General features: G+C 44.7%; 2 protein-coding genes across 4 annotated transcripts in view; one reads left to right on the top strand and one right to left on the bottom strand.

The window, feature by feature from the left end:
* The window catches only part of LOC143767015 (zinc finger BED domain-containing protein 4-like), a 30,612-nt gene extending 15,205 nt beyond the window's left edge, over window positions 1-15,407 (top strand). Inside the window, exon 3 of the mRNA XM_077255033.1 lies at window positions 15,225-15,407. Within this exon, the coding sequence (XP_077111148.1) occupies window positions 15,225-15,407 (183 nt within the window). The remainder of the gene's footprint in view (window positions 1-15,224) is intronic.
* The window catches only part of STAC2 (SH3 and cysteine rich domain 2), a 307,072-nt gene continuing 300,365 nt past the window's right edge, over window positions 13,766-20,472 (bottom strand). For all 3 annotated transcript variants that reach the window (XM_077252334.1, XM_077252332.1, XM_077252333.1), the window contains exons 9-11: window positions 20,212-20,263; window positions 17,876-18,013; window positions 13,766-17,315 (exon numbers count right to left, since the gene is read on the bottom strand). In XM_077252334.1, coding sequence (XP_077108449.1) covers window positions 17,214-17,315; window positions 17,876-18,013; window positions 20,212-20,263 — 292 coding nt within the window. In that variant the 3' untranslated portion in view covers window positions 13,766-17,213. The remainder of the gene's footprint in view (window positions 17,316-17,875; window positions 18,014-20,211; window positions 20,264-20,472) is intronic.

Below are 20,472 nucleotides of genomic sequence, written 5' to 3' on the forward strand. Positions count from 1 at the left end.
ACACACGCACAGCCCCACTGTATAATGACAGACACACGCACAGCCCCACTGTATAATGACACACACACACGCACAGCCCCACTGTATAATGACACACACACGCACAGCCCCACTGTATAATGACACACACACAGCCCCACTGTATAATGACACACACACACAGCCCCACTGTATAATGACACACACACGCACAGCCCCACTGTATAATGACACACACACGCACAGCCCCACTGTATAATGACCCAAACACACAGCCCCACTGTATAATGACAGGCACATGCACAGCCCCACTGTATAATGACAAACACACGCAGCTCACACACACATGGACAGCCCCACTGTATACTGACATACCCATACAGCCCCACTGTATGACGCACATGTACAGCCCCACTGTATGACAGGCACACGCACAGCCCCACTGTATAATGACAGGCACACGCACAACCCTACTGTATAATGACACACACACGCACAGCCCACTGTATAATGACAGGCACACGCATGGCCCCACTGTATAATGACACACACATGCAGCTCACACACACGGCTCAAACACACACGCAGCTTACACCAGTGGCGTATCTAGGGGGGGCAGCCGGGGCATGTGCCCCGGGCGCAGCCGGCAGGGGGGCGCAGTCGGGCCACCTAATTCGGCGGTCCTCAGTGTCTCCCCCGGTGTCTGCATTCTGCCGCCCCCGGTCTGGGAGTCAGCTGTTCTCTGTGCCGACTGTCAAGCTGACAGCTGGCACAGAAAAGCTGCAGCGCACCGGCTCCCAACGTGTGCAGAGGTGGAGGAGGGCCCCTGCAGAGTGGCTGCGGGGGGCAGGGAGAAATCCCTGCAGCTCCGCTGCCCATCGATCTGTCTTCCTGCTTCCTCTTGCTTCCTCTCACACAGGCACCGCTGGATGACGTCATCATTCAGCGGCCGGCTGTGTCAGAGGAAGGCGATGAGATGCAGCGCGAGGAGAGGTGAGAGGTGTGTGTGTGTGTATGTGAATGTGTGTGTGTGAATGTGTGTGTGTGTATATGTGAATGTGTGTATGAATGTGTGTGTATGTGAATGTGTGTGTGAATGTGTGTGTATGTGAATGTGTGTGTATGTGTGTGTGTGTGTGTGAATGTACAGTATGTGTGTGTGTGTGTATGTGAATGTGTGTGTATGTGTGTGTATGTGAATGTGTGTATGTGTGTGTGTATGTGTGAATGTGTGTGTGTGTGTGTGTGTGTATGTGAATCTGTGAATTCTTGCCCCGGGTGCCATAAACCCTAGATACACCTCTGGCTTACACACACGCACACAGCTTATACACACACACGCAGCTCACACACACGCAGCTCACACACACGCAGCTCACACACACACGCAGCTCACACACACACGCAGCTCTCACACACACGCATCTCACACACACGCAGCTCACACACACGCAGCTCACACACACAGCTCACACACACGCAGCTCACACACACACAGCTCACACACACACACACACACACATGCAGCTCACACACACAAGCAGCTCACACACACACGCAGCTCACACACACACGCAGCTCACACATGCATGCAGCTTACACACACACGCAGCTCACTCACACACAGCTCACACACAGCTCAAACACATGCAGCTCACACACGCAGCTAACACACACACGCAGCTCACACACAAGCATGCAGCTCACACACAGCTCTCACACACACAGCTCACACACACACAGAGCTCACACACACACACACATCTCACACACACACAGCTCAAACACACAGCGGCTGATGTCCATGTGCAGCTCTTCAGTTTCTCCTGCTCACAGCTCTGCACTGTCCCGGCACCTCCCCCGTCTCTCCTTCTCTGCCGGGATAGCAGATAAGAGCAGGAGAAGCCGGAGCTCCGTGCACACACAGGCCGGTATGCTGACCTTTCATCTTGGCTGCTGGCTCTCTCCCTCAGAGTGGCAGTGGCACATAGGAGCTTGCTCATCACATACCCCTGCAGCCTGCATGTCAGGGCTGCTGGCGGGATGACACCATCGCGCACTACAGGTGCGCTATGTATTACAGTCACTGCCAGTCCTCCAGCGGCCTTGTGCAGCTGCTTAGACACCGGCCCGGGGGGCATATGCATTTCTGCCACCCAGCCCAGCCCGCCCCTGCATGTCATGCCCTTCTAAAGTTAAGAAAGGCTGGAGTAAAAATCTAAACTCACTCTACCAACACCCAGACGTCTTGACAAAAAAAAGAAAAAAAAGAAATATCTTTAGGTAGAATGGTGGCGGGTCCATTCAGAACACTTTCCTTAGAAGACGTAGTGGTACCCCCATTGGGAGTTGTGCCAAAAAATGAACCCAATACATTCAGACTAATCCACCATTTGTCATATCCAAGGGGCAGGTCAGTAAACGACAACATCGACGTGGAACCAAGTACAGTACTATGTACTGTACCTCCTTTGACGAGGCAATCAAGTGGGTCAAGAAGTTGGGAAGGGGCACCCTAATGGCCAAAACAGGCATTGAGGGGGCGTTCCGGTTACTACCTGTGCCTCCGAATAGTGTCCTCCCATTGGGCTGCTTCTGTGAAGGAGCATACTACATAGATCGCTGTTTTCCCATGGGGTGCTCCATATCCTGCTCACTATTTGAGGCGTTTAGTTGCTTCCTCGAATGTGTCGTCATGGACGTTTGTAAGGCGGCACATATTATCCATTACCTCGACGACTTATGCCTGGGCCCAAAAGATTTGCCACAGTGTGAAAACATGCGGTAGTCCACCTGTGAGAAGGAGAGAGCTGGAGGGAGAGTGGACACTCCAGAGCCGAGGGGTTAGATTGAGAAAGAAAGAAGGCGGTGTAGCTTGCTTCATGGGTGGGGTACTCTGCTGAGTAGCAGAAATTGCTACTAGGCCCAAAAGGATTTCCTTGCCCAAATGCCATTAAAAAATAGTAGTTAGGTAAACCGGCGGTGTAGCTTGCTTCATAGGTGGGGTACTCTGCTGAGTAGCACAAAATGCTATTAGGTACAAAACGATTTCCTGGGCTAGATCAGTTAAAAATTAGTAATTAGATCAACAGGCGATGTAGCTTGCTTCATGGGTGGGGTATGCTGCTGAGTAGCACTAAATTCTACTAGGCCCAAAAGGATTTCCTGGGCTAGATGCCGTTACAAAATAGTAGTTGGGTAAACAGGCGGTGTAGCTTGCTTCATGGGTACGGTACGCTGCTGAGTTGCACCAAATTCTACTAGGCCCAAAAGGATTTCCTGGGCTAGATGCCGTTACAAAATAGTAGTTGGGTAAACAGGCGGTGTAGCTTGCTTCATGGGTAGGGTACGCTGCTGAGTTGCACCAAATTCTACTAGGCCCAAAAGGATTTCCTGGGCTAGATGCTGTTACAAAATAGTAGTTAGGTAAACAGGCGGTGTAGCTTGCTTCATGGGTGGGGTACGCTGCTGAGTTGCACCAAATTCTACTAGGCCCAAAAGGATTTCCTGGGCTAGATGCTGTTACAAAATAGTAGTTAGGTAAACAGGCGGTGTAGCTTGCTTCATGGGTGGGGTACGCTGCTGAGTAGCACTAAATTCTACTAGGCCCAAAAGGATTTCCTGGGCTAGATGCTGTTACAAAATAGTAGTTAGGTAAACAGGCGGTGTAGCTTGCTTCATGGGTGAAATACGCTGCTGAGTAGCACCAAATTCTACTAGGCCCCAAAGGATTTCCTGGGCCAGATGCTGTTAAAAATAGTACTTAGGTAAACAGGCGGTGGGTGGCTGGGCTACTCTGCTGACTAGCAGACACTGAAGCTTTGGAGCAGACCTCTGAATCCCAGGCCATAGTATGAGTAAACAACTCTGCAGACGACCCCACCCACCTGGAATTGACGATGGCAACGTCATGTAAAACTCAGCAAGGAAACTAAATCAAAGAGTCTCCATTTTTTCCAAAAATTCGGCCACAGACACCACTTAAGTGGCATCAATTTCGCCAGAGTTTTTTAAAATGGTTGGTGAGGTGATTTTCAAAAATGATCAAGCTTTTAGTCTCCCCAAGATGACACAGGGGTAGAAAAGTCCTTGCGGATCCAGGATTTGTTCATCTTGATGAAAGTTAGTCTGTCTACATTGTCACTGGACAGCCGCGTGCGCTTATCTGTCAGCACACCACCAGCAGCGCTGAACACACGTTCAGAGAGAACGCTGGCTGCGGGGCACGACAAGATCTCCAAGGCGTGAGTGGCGAGCTCAGGGTATTTTTCAAGATTGGAAGCCCAAAATGAGCAAGGGTCCAGTTCCACAGTCATGGCATCGATGTTAACTTGGAGATACTCTTGTCCCCTCCTCTCTAGGCGTTGGCTGTGCATCAGACTTCTTGTCTCCTGTGGCCTTGCAAAGGATGGTCTAAAAAAAATCTTGAAACGATTGGAAAAAATTGCTGTTACCACCAGATACGATGTTACTGTTACGGTTTGAGTGATGACTCGATAGTCCCACGGTTGGCAAGTTAGAACTCAGAGATTCACTACGTGCACCACTGGTGTTTTGTGGAAAAGCAGATGTTAGATTCTGTAACAGTCTCTGCTGATACTCCTGCATGCGTGAATCCCTTTCTATGGCAGGAATTATTTCGCCAAATTTGCTTTTGTACCGGGGATCTAAGAGTGTGGCAACCCAGTAGAAAATACGATAAGCTAGCACTCAATCAATATAGTTCACGGTGCTAGTGAACGGGACGCTGGGTCCCACAAATTATATAGTTCCAAGTAATCACTGCACTCATGTAGTTAAAGTTGCAAAAATCACAGGTTTTATTGAACTTGAATCAGTGAAAAAGGTGCTTGGCGAATATTTTTAACGTTTCGGCCAGCCCGTGGCCTTGCTCACAAATTCGCTGTAGCAAAGCAAGAAAAAAATAAACACAATATTACAAATAGATAGGTGTACATATACATATTTACATATTTACAAAAAAATTCTCAAAAATCCATGTTAGAGATACTGACAGCCATGGTTGGACCCATATATCCAGAAATGCAGATCATAAATTATATCCAGTAAATGAATCGGAAATCACAGAGATGCAGAAGAGAGTATTTCAAAGAAAATGCATATACATGGTATAGAGCCATAGCAAGGTAAGAAGACATACCCCAATAAGAATCTGCTGTCTACAGTAAGGGTACCATATGTCTGATGAGTCAGATACAAGAGCACAGTTGTGTAACCTGGAAGGAATAATGTACAGTAAGGTAGTCATCAAACCTGTATATATCCACAGTTGTATAGTCGACAAGGGAAGAAGTATTATATTGGAATGCTGTAGTCAAGCTGCATTCATGTGGGGAAACCCCGTTTTTAACATGTTAGGGGGAGACGTGCACTGGATCTCACGTGGGGGTAGGCTTGGTGTCCAGGGTATATTGTACATGTACTAACCAAACAGGTATGGTATATTCGCTTGTCCGTGCACTACATTTGTGAATCCAGCCGGAGGGAAAAGAACTGCTGAAATATAAATTGGATATATATGAAGGTATGAGAGGGGGGAATCCTATGTTACCAAAGTGTGAAGACAAGGGGGGGGGGGGGCTTATGGCGTACCTGTCCTGTATATATAACCATCAATCTTGACCAGGTTATGTGATGTCTGTTGCTTCTGAATCCTCACAGGGGTAGCTGTGAAGGATAGTACTGTGGGTAAGAGAATAATATGTAACTAGGACCTGGAGCAAGAAATTGGGAAATGTATGTAAAATGTGGTACTGTATGGACTCTTCAAGTACCTGTCTCATATAAGGACTCAGGGGTACAGGTTGGTTTGTATAGTCCTTGTGTGGTGTGGTATATCACAGGGGCCCACCGGGTTAATACTGCTGTAGGCAAGAGAATAACAGAGAAATCAAGACCCTATGAGAGATTCATAGTTTACTTAACTGTCGGCTGTGCTGAGGTCTCACATCAGTTGTTCCTTGTTTCATGCGCGTGGAGCAAGCGTTGGTGGCCTAGTGGGAAATGCCGACACAATCCTGTGTCAAGGCAGTGAGGTAGGCTAGTCCTGGTATTGTCCACAAAGTTAATATAGTGTCCGGCCGGTCATGTGACCGGATGTGCAGGGGGACGCCGGCGCATGCGCAGTAGGTACTATTTGTGCCATCAAGTGCCGAGGTCTCGGCACCTGCGCACTGTGCATATGGCAAAGCTCCTCTGCACTTCAGGGAATAGCCGACGCTTGCGCAATGCGCCCAGGTGCTGTGCTTACTGTGGCTGCACTTTGCTGAACTGGGTACTAATATGCTTGTCAGAGCTGGTGTGTGTCATCAGGTTGCTGGGACATATGTGTCTGTATGTTGTATCCTGAGACCACTGTTTGTATGGTGTAGACACTACCTAGCGCTGTGTGCCAGTGATGTGCAATAAGTGATTACGATGACACTGGTCAGATACAATGTAAATGAGTGATATGTAATCAGGCCAGGATAGTGCATAAGATGACACTGGGCGAATACAATATAAATAAAGAATACAAGCAATGAATATAGTCATGGCATATACATATTATGGTACACAGATATGCTGGTGGTAGGAGTCCAAACTGATAAACAAAAGAAATAAATGAAATAAGGGAGAAATAAAGTAAATGAAAAGAAAAGAAAAGAAACTGGAAAAAATGGCCAAAAATGGGAAAAAAAATTAAACTGGAGAAAATAAAAATGAACGACATTATCCAAAAAAGGGAAACAAAGAAATGAAACCGGACTAGTTTTTTGGGGGCAAAAATTCTTAGCTGAAAAGGACGGGGGAAGGAATAAAGGTTATCTAGATCCTAAAAAATGAAACATGATGGAACTAATGGGGTGTGCATCTTACCGGCTAGGCTGTGCAAGTTGCAACGTTTGTTTGGATAGGAAGTCATTGAATCTACATGGGAGACAGAATCTAGGTTAGCCAGTCAATCTCACGGTTCAAGCCACGCGGATGTAAAGTATCGAGAGTATAAATCCAAAATGTCTCACGTTGTTTGAGTAATTTCACATGGTTACCACCTCGCCTTGGACGAGAACAAGGAACAACTGATGTGAGACCTCAGCACAGCCGACAGTTAAGTAAACTATGAATCTCTCATAGGGTCTTGATTTCTCTGTTATTCTCTTGCCTACAGCAGTATTAACCCGGTGGGCCCCTGTGATATACCACACCACACAAGGACTATACAAACCAACCTGTACCCCTGAGTCCTTATATGAGACAGGTACTTGAAGAGTCCATACAGTACCACATTTTACATACATTTCCCAATTTCTTGCTCCAGGTCCTAGTTACATATTATTCTCTTACCCACAGTACTATCCTTCACAGCTACCCCTGTGAGGATTCAGAAGCAACAGACATCACATAACCTGGTCAAGATTGATGGTTATATATACAGGACAGGTACGCCATAAGCCCCCCCCCCCCCTTGTCTTCACACTTTGGTAACATAGGATTCCCCCCTCTCATACCTTCATATATATCCAATTTATATTTCAGCAGTTCTTTTCCCTCCGGCTGGATTCACAAATGTAGTGCACGGACAAGCGAATATACCATACCTGTTTGGTTAGTACATGTACAATATACCCTGGACACCAAGCCTACCCCCACGTGAGATCCAGTGCACGTCTCCCCCTAACATGTTAAAAACGGGGTTTCCCCACATGAATGCAGCTTGACTACAGCATTCCAATATAATACTTCTTCCCTTGTCGACTATACAACTGTGGATATATACAGGTTTGATGACTACCTTACTGTACATTATTCCTTCCAGGTTACACAACTGTGCTCTTGTATCTGACTCATCAGACATATGGTACCCTTACTGTAGACAGCAGATTCTTATTGGGGTATGTCTTCTTACCTTGCTATGGCTCTATACCATGTATATGCATTTTCTTTGAAATACTCTCTTCTGCATCTCTGTGATTTCCGATTCATTTACTGGATATAATTTATGATCTGCATTTCTGGATATATGGGTCCAACCATGGCTGTCAGTATCTCTAACATGGATTTTTGAGAATTTATTTGTAAATATGTAAATATGTATATGTACACCTATCTATTTGTAATATTGTGTTTATTTTTTTCTTGCTTTGCTACAGCGAATTTGTGAGCAAGGCCACGGGCTGGCCGAAACGTTAAAAATATTCGCCAAGCACCTTTTTCACTGATTCAAGTTCAATAAAACCTGTGATTTTTGCAACTTTAACTACATGAGTGCAGTGATTACGTGGCAACCCAGTAGTCGGCATTACTTCGGATTCTGACAATCCGAGGGTCATGTTGCAGGTAGTGCAGCAAGAAGGCACTCATGTGTCTTGCGCATCCAGGAGGACCAAGTCCTTGTTGTCTTGGTGGTGGCGAGGTGAGAATCATGCTTCCATCGTCTGCCCTCTCCCCCCAACCTCGCACAACAGAAATTTGATCAAGGTCTCCCTCATCTGATGAGACTTCCATGCCCAGCGCCAGTTCGTCCTCCACTTCTTCCTCGCCTCCTGCACCTTCCTCAACAGTTTGGCTGCTACCATGCACCCTCGGTAATCCCTCTCCCCCAGCCTCCAATGCCAGCCGCCTTGGTGCTGCCAACCTTCTTGACCTTGAAGATATAATCCGTTCTGCATACGACTCCTCCTGTTCCTCCTCCTCCTCCTCTTGTTCCACCACCTGACTCCGAACACTGTGGAAGGTGTGCTCCAGCATGTAAATCAACGGAATGGTCATGCTGATAATGGCATCGTCAGCACTAAACATCTTTGTTGCTATTTCAAAACTGTGCAGAAGGATGCATAGGTCCCTGATCTGAGACCACTCCTGCAGCGTGATTTGCCCCACCTCTTGATCTCGTTGGCCCAGGCTATATGTCATAACGTATTGCACCAGGGCTCGTCGGACAGTGCAGACACTGCTCCTAAGCCAAAACTATTAACTGGATTAGAAGCAGTGAAAATAGAGATACACAGGCGGTGTAGTTAGTTTCACAGGCGGGCTACTCTGCTGACGTGCAGACACTGCTACTAAGCCCAAAACCCCAAAACGATTTACTGGGTTAGATGCCATAAAAATTGAGATACACAGGCGGTGTAGCTAGCTTCACAGGCGGACTACTCTGCTGACGTGCAGACAATGCTACTAGGCCCAAAACTATCAACTGGATTAGATGCAGTGAAAATAGAGATACACAGGCGGTATAGTTTGTTTCACAGGCGGGCTACTCTGCTGACGTGCAGACAATGCTACTAGGCCCAAAACTATCAACTGGATTAGATGCAGTGAAAATAGACATACACAGGCGGTATAGTTTGTTTCACAGGCGGGCTACTCTGCTGACGTGCAGACACTGCTACTAAGCCCAAAACCCCAAAACGATTTACTGGGTTAGATGCAGTAAAAATTGAGATACACAGGCGGTGTAGCTAGCTTCACAGGCGGGCTACTCTGCTGATGTGCAGACACTGCTACTAAGCCCAAAACGATTTACTGGGTTAGATGCAGTAAAAATTGAGATACACAGGCGGTGTAGCTAGCTTCACAGGCGGGCTACTCTGCTGACGTGCAGACACTGCTACTAGGCCCAAAACTATCAACTGGATTAGATGCAGTGAAAATAGAGATACACAGGCGGTATAGTTTGTTTCACAGGCGGGCTACTCTGCTGACGTGCAGACAATGCTACTAGGCCCAAAACTATCAACTGGATTAGATGCAGTGAAAATAGACATACACAGGCGGTATAGTTTGTTTCACAGGCGGGCTACTCTGCTGATGTGCAGACACTGCTACTAAGCCCAAAACCCCAAATGATTTACTGGGTTAGATGCAGTAAAAATTGAGATACACAGGCGGTGTAGCTAGCTTCACAGGCGGGCTACTCTGCTGATGTGCAGACACTGCTACTAAGCCCAAAACGATTTACTGGGTTAGATGCAGTAAAAATTGAGATACACAGGTGGTGTAGCTAGCTTCACAGGCGGGCTACTCTGCTGACGTGCAGACACTGCTACTAGGCCCAAAACTATCAACTGGATTAGATGCAGTGAAAATAGAGATACACAGGCGGTATAGTTTGTTTCACAGGCGGGCTACTCTGCTGACGTGCAGACAATGCTACTAGGCCCAAAACTATCAACTGGATTAGATGCAGTGAAAATAGAGATACACAGGCGGTATAGTTTGTTTCACAGGCGGGCTACTCTGCTGACGTGCAGACAATGCTACTAGGCCCAAAACTATCAACTGGATTAGATGCAGTGAAAATAGAGATACACAGGCGGTATAGTTTGTTTCACAGGCGGGCTACTCTGCTGACGTGCAGACACTGCTACTAAGCCCAAAACCCCAAAATGATTTACTGGGTTAGATGCAGTAAAAATTGAGATACACAGGCGGTGTAGCTAGCTTCACAGGCGGGCTACTCTGCTGACGTGCAGACAATGCTACTAGGCCCAAAACTATCAACTGGATTAGATGCAGTGAAAATAGAGATACACAGGCGGTATAGTTTGTTTCACAGGCGGGCTACTCTGCTGACGTGCAGACACTGCTACTAAGCCCAAAACCCCAAAATGATTTACTGGGTTAGATGCAGTAAAAATTGAGATACACAGGCAGTGTAGCTAGCTTCACAGGCGGGCTACTCTGCTGACGTGCAGACAATGCTACTAGGCCCAAAACTATCAACTGGATTAGATGCAGTGAAAATAGAGATACACAGGCGGTACAGTTTGTTTCACAGGCGGGCTACTCTGCTGACGTGCAGACAATGCTACTAGGCCCAAAACTATCAACTGGATTAGATGCAGTGAAAATAGAGATACACAGACGGTATAGTTTGTTTCACAGGCGGGCTACTCTGCTGTTGTGCAGACAATGCTACTAGGCCCAAAACTATCAACTGGATTAGATGCAGTGAAAATAGAGATACACAGGCGGTATAGTTTGTTTCACAGGCGGGCTACTCTGCTGACGTGCAGACACTGCTACTAAGCCCAAAACCCCAAACGATTTACTGGGTTAGATGCAGTAAAAGTTGAGATACACAGGCGGTGTAGCTAGCTTCACAGGCGGGCAACTCTGCTGACGTGCAGACAATGCTACTAGGCCCAAAACTATCAACTGGATTAGATGCAGTGAAAATAGAGATACACAGGCGGTATAGTTTGTTTCACAGGCGGGCTACTCTGCTGACGTGCAGACACTGCTACTAAGCCCAAAACCCCAAAACGATTTACTGGGTTAGATGCAGTGAAAATAGAGATACACAGGCGGTATAGTTTGTTTCACAGGCGGGCTACTCTGCTGACGTGCAGACAATGCTACTAGGCCCAAATCTATCAACTGGATTAGATGCAGTGAAAATAGAGATACACAGGTGGTATAGTTTGTTTCACAGGCGGGCTACTCTGCTGACGTGCAGACACTGCTACTAAGCCCAAAACCCAAAATGATTTACTGGGTTAGATGCAGTAAAAATTGAGATACACAGGCGGTGTAGCTAGCTTCACAGGCGGGCTACTCTGCTGACGTGCAGACACTGCTACTAAGCCCAAAACCCCAAAACGATTTACTGGGTTAGATGCAGTGAAAATAGAGATACACAGGTGGTATAGTTTGTTTCACAGGCGGGCTACTCTGCTGACGTGCAGACACTGCTACTAAGCCCAAAACCCAAAATGATTTACTGGGTTAGATGCAGTAAAAATTGAGATACACAGGCGGTGTAGCTAGCTTCACAGGCGGGCTACTCTGCTGACGTGCAGACACTGCTACTAAGCCCAAAACCCCAAACGATTTACTGGGTTAGATGCAGTAAAAATTGAGATACACAGGCGGTGTAGCTAGCTTCACAGGCGGGCTACTCTGCTGACGTGCAGACAATGCTACTAGGCCGAAAACTATCAACTGGATTAGATGCAGTGAAAATAGAGATACACAGGCGGTATAGTTTGTTTCACAGGCGGGCTACTCTACTGACGTGCAGACAATGCTACTAGGCCCAAAACTATCAACTGGATTAGATGCAGTGAAAATAGAGATACACAGGCGGTATAGTTTGTTTCACAGGCGGGCTACTCTGCTGACGTGCAGACAATGCTACTAGGCCCAAAACTATCAACTGGATTAGATGCAGTGAAAATAGAGATACACAGGCGGTGTAGCTAGCTTCACAGGCGGGCTACTCTGCTGACGTGCAGACACTGCTACTAAGCCCAAAACCCCAAAACGATTTACTGGGTTAGATGCAGTAAAAATTGAGATACATAGGCGGTATAGTTCGTTTCACAGGCGGGCTACTCTGCTGACGTACAGACACTGCTACTAAGCCCAAAACCCCAAAACGATTTACTGGGTTAGATGCCTTAAAAATTGAGATACACAGGCGGTGTAGCTAGCTTCACAGGCGGGCTACTCAGATGACTATCAGACAATGCTACTAGCCCAAAAGGATTGGCTGAGCTAGATTACACCAAATGCTGTGACTAACACTCGCACAGCACTGGCTCAGACCTGCCTGGCAAACAGTGCTATGAACTGCTGTAACCTACCCTGAAAAGGGCTGATATTACAACTAGTCCCGACTCCCTAAACCTATCTCTCAGAAAATTTGCTGGCAAAAAAAGACTCTTTGACTGTATAGCACCCACAGCAGCAGCGGTGCCATCTAACACTAAGCTGCAGCAGTGAGGAAATGGTGACGACGGGGCAAATGGCTGGTTCTCATTGGGCAAGGAGTGACGTGACATAAACAGCCAATGACACATGCCCTTGCTTGTGTGCATCACATGCCCATTGCTGTGTGTGTGCGCACTGCTGATAGGCTGAGAGACTGCACCGCCCCTCTGTAAATGCGGGAAAGAAAAAAAAAATGGAGATCGGCGTTATTTCAGCACAGATCTATCCCCGGCCCACTATACACTGAAACAGTCCATTAACAATGATAAACAGTTTTAATGTGCAAATCAAGCTAGGCTTTTGGTGAACGAACAGTTATCGAACAGAAACTCGAACAGCCGAATTTTAAGCAAATTGTTCGGGTTCGTCGAACGACTCGAACACCGCCCAAAACAGCTCGAATTTGAAATTGGCGAACAGTTCGACTCGAACACCGCTCATCTCTATTTACAACCCATCGAGAACTGTGGGCGTTCCTTGTGTCACCGTACAGGCTCCTTGCCATCGTCTGAGCTGTGTGCATAAAGTCTTAATCAGGATACTTCAGTAAGTTGATTTGTACCTGCTAAATCAGCTATTTTAACCACTACTTCAGAGGAATCGAGTGTATGCTTGCAAGTAAATTGAGTGGCCAACCTTATTACATGGATGAACTAGGAATAATAGTAGGAGCTTTTTCTTATTTCTTGGTTCTTTGTGTGAGGGATCCCCCTCTAAGCCGAAAACTCCAGATAGATATTTGGAGGGATATAAGCCCATTTAACAATCCTTTGAGTAACTACTGTAAGGCAGTTCTACACTGTCAGGAAAAATCATAGAAATATGAAATGCTCTTAATGTCTAATTAGTTGTCCTTGCGCTATTGATTTTGGGACAATTAGGTATGTCTCATTCTGCATGGGTAAGGTTCAAAAGTTTTGTAGTACCACTCTTTATCCTGGCCACATAAGAAAATACCAGCATGGATCCAGTAGAGATTCAATACATTTTACAAGCAGACAGTGCCATTAATCAAAGTATAGAAAATGAGTACTTAAAACACAAAAAAACTGAACAAGTCTCAATAAAGAGTTAATACCACTTTATTGTTACAGAGTTGTAGTAGGCAATTGCCTTATCAGGTCCTTTATTGCTGCTAATGAAATACAAAGATAACAAGGTGTATAGAAGGAAACCGTTTAAGACCATGCAAACTGCGATGGTGGTAGACTCCTTTTCTTCGCGGGACGGGTCACTCAGTCTTTACATTAATGGCTAAAGATGATAGTGCAATTGTGGAGAAGGCAAGAATAAAGGTACCTAGCACTGCTACACAATGCAGCATGGGCAAGATGGAATATGGCATTAAAAAGCAGTGCAAGCCCTAAGGACAAGACCAAGAAATGGAGCGGAAGGAATGTGGGCAACAGAGCGGATGGAGAGAGGAGAGAATTCAGGGAGATGGGAAGGAAAGGGAGGCTAGAAATCAGGACGAGAGGGAACTAAGGATGCAGAGCAAGGAACCAAAAAGGAAGCAATAATGGGTTAATGCAGGTTGGAGGTGACAAGCAGAAGAACAGAGGTTTGGATTTGAGGAGTGAATCTGTCTTATGATTTAAAAGAGCAGTAGAAAAGTCTAAAATAAAGAACTGGGAACAGGAAGGACAAGGATCAGAGGATGGCGATAAGTATAGAAGTGCTGCAGCGTGTGCATGGAGCTTTGTTTTGAGACTGATAAGAGAAGAAATAGAGGAGATTTATTTAGGAAGGGAAGTGACTAAGACACTTTTAAGATGTTTCTATTGGAATATGAAGTGGAGTCAGATGGAGCCTGGCCATGGCACTACCTACAGATCTTTTGGCGCCATGTATAGAAAGGCATAACTCCTTTTAATGCACAGATAACTTGGAGGAAATTGACCTTTTACACATCTGGCAGCATAAGGAGAAAATAATTCACATTTAGGAGACTAAAGGTAGGCCATGGCCAGAATACGCTCTGGAGGCACCTACTGGCCCTGTGACATGGGAACCAGGAAGGCTAGTGGAGTATTTGCTTGGCGTCCTGGGCACTTTGAGTTGGGTTTTCAGATACTACGTTAGGGGCAGCAAACTAAATATTTGCCCAAGATGAAGAAAAGTTCAGTTTTGGGTATGATGGAAGATCATACTTGAATACAAACCTGGCTTTATGGGTAAGTGACGAGTGAGATCGTATAGAGTGCATTAATTGTCACTATTGATTAGGGGCAACACTGGCACAGCTGGGCAATGGGAGTTTACATCACTATCACACAATCGGTTCCCAAACTTATGGAGAGCAGCAAAAAAGAGCGTAGGTACATTTCATACTTATAATATATTGTAACTGGGAATGGTTATCTAAAAAATTGGTAGAATGTCAGATTTGTGACTCAAGGCATGGTAATAACTGGAAGTAATGAGGGAATGCATCTGGTTTGGGAATGGTCTTGAAGAGATGTTTCAAATGAGAAAAATAAGACTTATTTCTTTCAAAAGCATAACTACAGATGTCCATTCCATAGATTGGTGTGATACTGCTTTTCACCTCAATGGAGGGACAATACCAAAAACAACCTATGGATGTGGCGCTGACTTCGATCGAGGACAATCAGTTCATGTATCAGTTTCAAGAAAGGATATTTATTGAAGAATGGTGTCTGAAGGAGATTGAGAAGGAAAGACTAAGATATAAGAAAAGGAAATGACGGATAAGACAGAATAGGAAGACATGCAGGATTCGGAAAGTGAGCAGATGGCGTTGTAATGCTATCATGACACCAGACCAGTGATAGAATAAAAAAAAAGTAAAAACAATTATTCAAAAATGCAAATAAATGTACAGAATAAAAAGAAGTGAGAGATAAGAGGGAGAGAATGGCTGAAGGACACAACTGGATATAAAGTAGAAATTAAAGGTGCATAGCAATGGTAGGAAGCTTTGAAGGTGACTGATATAGCCACGGAAGAAAATGAATTATTCATTGGATCTTAAAGCTGACACAGCAATAACACAAAATAAAGGAAAAACTGCAAAGGGCTAGTACATCACTGAAGAGATTTCATTCTTCTGACACCTTAATAACAACAGATACATTAACACTTATATATATTTACACCGGTACTGGATCCCCTGATCAGCACTGAAAGGGTAACGACAGAAGTGCTGGAGCTGCCAGAGGGTCTCGTGGTATCTGGGGCTCTGTGTGGAACAGATATGGTACAGGCAGAGCATAGGACAGGGAATAGCCTGAAGGCTGGATGTGGGGGCGGACGTACACATACATTTATATATATATACACAGATATAATGAGTGGAGGAGCAATGGAGACGGAGAATAGGTGCTGGTGGGCACAGTTCTATCTCTGGCACTAAGCTCTTGGCACACGCTGTTCTATTGTTTTGAGTCACGGTCTGCTTACCCATTCAATAAAATCGCCTGCACTTATGTGCATAGTTTGCTCTCTAAAAAGCTATAAAAGCTATTTTCTAACTTGTGGATGCATGCTATACATCTAACAGCCATTGATAGGATACTGTAGTCTTTAGAAACCTCACATTTTTTGCACTAAGTCTATTTGTAGATAATTGCCCCAAAATTCCATCATTCTATGCATAAATCTTTACAAGATGTTTACGAAAACAATACCCCCACCCTCCCCTAATAAATATACATACAAGTTATAGTCTCTGTATTCTGCACCCAGACCTCCGCCGCACACCGCTATCTCCCTTTCTCCAAAAATAATTTGGATGCCAACCCTGGCACACAACGCCTTCCTCCTCTCATATATTTGAACTTTGCTTGTTCTATCGGTATTAGATTACTGTTTTAGCGAAAGATATGTAAGATGAATATTTCATATCTCTTCTATTAAAAATGCAGACAGCATGTCATTAAAAGAGCGACTTGCATCATTCCTGCAGAACGTGCGCTCCATGATCTCTCGTTCGCACACTCTTCTGACACTCTTCTGTTAAAGAGGTATATAAATATTGATGTATTTACTCCTGCTTACTTCTAAAGAAGGGAGAAATGTGACTGGAGTTGACTGCGACAATTACCCTACTCCTCGAATGCTTTATGCTTGGAGGGAGAGCCTCCTGCCACAGACTTGCAAAATTGGGTAAACCTAGAGCTTAAGTTGATGACATCTCAGTCCCAGTAAGAGGTCACTAAGAGACTTTCCCTGAAGAGATGGCCCTGAGTGATCATGTCACAGATACCTGGTGGAAATATTGCAAAATACGCATTTATATACTTGAAGTTATATATAGATATAAAGAGAGAGGGTGAAAAAGAGGAAAAGGCTTAATGCAGCATTTTTAGGCTCTGCAATAAGATGTCACTGCCAGGGTTCCTAAGAGAAGTAGAGTCTTCCGAATGTTACCATGTCACTCAGTAGCATCAGAGCCCCCCGAAGGCCTTATTGCTTTTGAGATAACAATTATTTTTGTAGCTCAGTTGCTCTCATGGCGCAGTACGTCTCTGTGCTAAAGCTGGTGTTGCCTCTCAAACCTCAACCAGACAGTCTTGAGGCACCAGGCCTCTCTTTTTCCCACTTGACACTTTAATGAGGCCTTCAGATTCTGCTTTTCCAACGCCTACGCAAATCTGAGAAAATAAAAAATACACATGAATAGAGTTATAGCGAATCTATTCACACGTCCTATTCCACTGGCCACAACAATAGTCTGTCTCACCTGCTGTCATCTCCAGCTTTTGTTTTGATTAGTTGGACTGGAGTGATGTAACAATGATGTTGCACCAGGCTAGCTAATCAAAAGAAGAGCTAGGGATTAGGCAGTTTTCCTGCACCACGGCAACAGACCACTGATGTAATGGGATGTGTGAATCAATTCACACCAATTCTACACTTAAACATGTTTTGAGGTGAAAAAAAGTCAAAGTCAAGAGATCACAATCTTAAAGAATTTTTTAACACTTTTGAGAGGTATCCATAGTTGTATAAGTAATATGTGTCATAGCCCCATCTTTTACGACTTTTGACTGAAGGACTTTTGAAAATCAGTGATAGATCTTATGGGGATGGTCTTCATGGGACCTATTTTGGCAGTTGTATAAAAACCTGAAAGTTCCCAGGCTGACCACTGGTCCAGTGACCCATACTAACAGCATCACAGTTTGCTATGACAAAAGGGGAAATTACGTACCTGTCCTTCTTTCACACTCAGTTGCCCCTGCTCTTTCACGCCATGGAATGTCTTTGTGCTCCTCCACACGGTTTCCCCCAGCCGTACCCGCTGTACAAAATTTGCTGGGAAAAAGCCAGTCCTGTCACAACATTTCCCCTGAAAGTACAGGTCATCATAGGATCTAAATTTCAGGCAGGTACATGGCAGAGTATTTATGATATCGCAGGCATATGCAGATACAATACAGCCCATAGAGACAGTTGTTGGCAGTGGTGTAGTACTATGGAGAGAGCCATAGATGCGGTTGCTCCAGATCACCAAATTTTATGGATGTACTAATTTCCTGAACACGCCCCACCACTCCTCCCCATTTTCCACTGTTAAATGATTCAGTGCACTAAGCAGCATTGGCAGTCTTCTTGGTGGCTAGAGTTAGGTTTAGGGCTAGGGTAATAAAATAAGTACATAAAAATATATTATAACAATGTATATTTTTTTATTTTTACTTTTTTGTGTCAGATTTGAGGAAAAAGAAAGAACGTCAGAGTGCAATCTATAATTATATCAGTGTGCTTGGTGATAAGAGGTTCATTACTGCTGGACTGGTAGAAGGGTGCGCTAACTCTCCAAGGGTTAGAGGACGTAATACAGTGTTGGACTGGGAAACATTTGGCCCACGAGAGGACTTGATTTAGAGGTCTCATCTTTCATATACACAAACCCAATGCATTATCATTAAAAGGGGTTTTTGGCTATTACAAATTATTGGCAGATGTGCTGGGTGTTGGACCCCACCGATCCAATACCCATTACCTATCCGAGGTATAAGACATCAATATTATTTGCACTGAGATGCCATTAGTGTTTTCACATACTATGAGCCCTCTTTCACGTCTCTCTTTAAGTATAATGCTCACACAAAATCCACCCCCTCCACACATAACATGATACCCCCTAAATTGAATTATCCTACACATGCATAGTATGATTGATGACCCCAGAGTGACGTCATTGCACCTGACCCCTGACAATTGCAAACATCTGCTACTATGGATGTCCCTGAAGGAGAAGCCAAGGCCCGCCGGTGGATTCTCTGGTGGGCCAGTGCGACCATGATTTAATATATTTATCTTGCTCATGGTGCTGACACCTATTTTATGCCACTGATTTTAGACCTTAATATTCATCATGTAATATATTCCCTACATGTCTTACCACCAAGATCTTAAAGGTATGTGGGGAACAACACCGTTGCAGATGAATTCCTCTCTAAAAACTGTCTGAAAAAGCGCTAACCAAACGCACAAAAAATGAACCTCTATTTAAAAAAGACTTAATGTGCATTTGTTCAGGCGTTTGGGCAACTTTTAACAGTTTGGCGTCTTTGGAAACTTGATGAGGTTAAAAAAAGTGAGCACTATACTTTATTATAGAAGTAAATGGGAAGGCTCAAAAGATGCTCGGAAGCGCCCAAGTGTCTTTTCAAGTGTTTTGGCCAGTAATGAAGAAATCACAAAAATGCTGAAAAACACTTAAAAAAAAAACAAAAAAAAAACACTGGAGGTCAAAACCATAAAAAAGCACCGAGAGAGAGCCTCCACCGAAAAAAAAATGGCAAATCAAGATGCTTTGGTACAAAAACGACTGTGTTGCCTGAAGTGTCTTCCTCCAAAACAACTTGGCTGGTTCCTCTGATTGAAAAAGATGACTGGGGAGCAACATACCCTAACCCCTGTGTTGTCCAGATGAGCTAAATGCTGGAAAATAATGCGAATGCCTCTCAGAGAACAATGGTGTAAGAACCCTCAGCTTCCGGTGGTGCATTATGTGCTGAAGATTGTGTCAGAAAGATGTTTTCGTGTATCCAGTTTTAGGATGACTAAAGCTCTCCGTACATTTGTATTATCACGTCTAATGTTTTCCCCTTTGTATTCTCCATTTTTTCCTTGTGCATGCGTCTGTGATCTCCCTCTGTGTTTATCACAGTGTGACCTCAATCGCCTGCCCACACACCAAGGAGGGCCTGGATGCTCTGACAATAACTTATGTAGAATAAGGCTGCCGGTGCGGGTAAATTGTGGGTGGAGGGGTCCCTCATGAATAATTACATGCTTTCATAAATGTAAAGATGATGTACATAAAACCATTTCTGCTCTCTTCTATCCACATATTCCTCATTTTTACACATTTCTGTCCATCCCTATTGTTTTACACCTTTCTATCACTTATCTCTGACACGTCTTGCAGTTCTGAGACAATGGAAGACCTGGTTTTCTCCACTCTATTTTCACTTGTTTACTGCATCTCTCTCTCCTCGTTCTACCTGCTGAGACCATAAAATCTAGATTTCTCACCTTCCACCAATCCTCGTTTGAGTCATCCATCACCATAACTCTGTCACCAGGCCTGTGAGGGGGAAGAACAGGAGAAAAATTGAAAGAGGGAGGGAAGGAGGGGAAGAGGTGATACAGGAAAAGATAAGTGGATGACAGCAAGATAGCGAGGAAGATTTAAAGAAAATATTCCAAGACCAAAACTACAATAAATATATAGAAGCACATATGGTCAGTTCTTGAATATTTTATAGATTATTACACATAGTACTGAACTGGATA

Source organism: Ranitomeya variabilis, chromosome 4 (genome assembly GCF_051348905.1).
Source record: "Ranitomeya variabilis isolate aRanVar5 chromosome 4, aRanVar5.hap1, whole genome shotgun sequence".
Lineage (NCBI taxonomy): Eukaryota > Metazoa > Chordata > Amphibia > Anura > Dendrobatidae > Ranitomeya > Ranitomeya variabilis.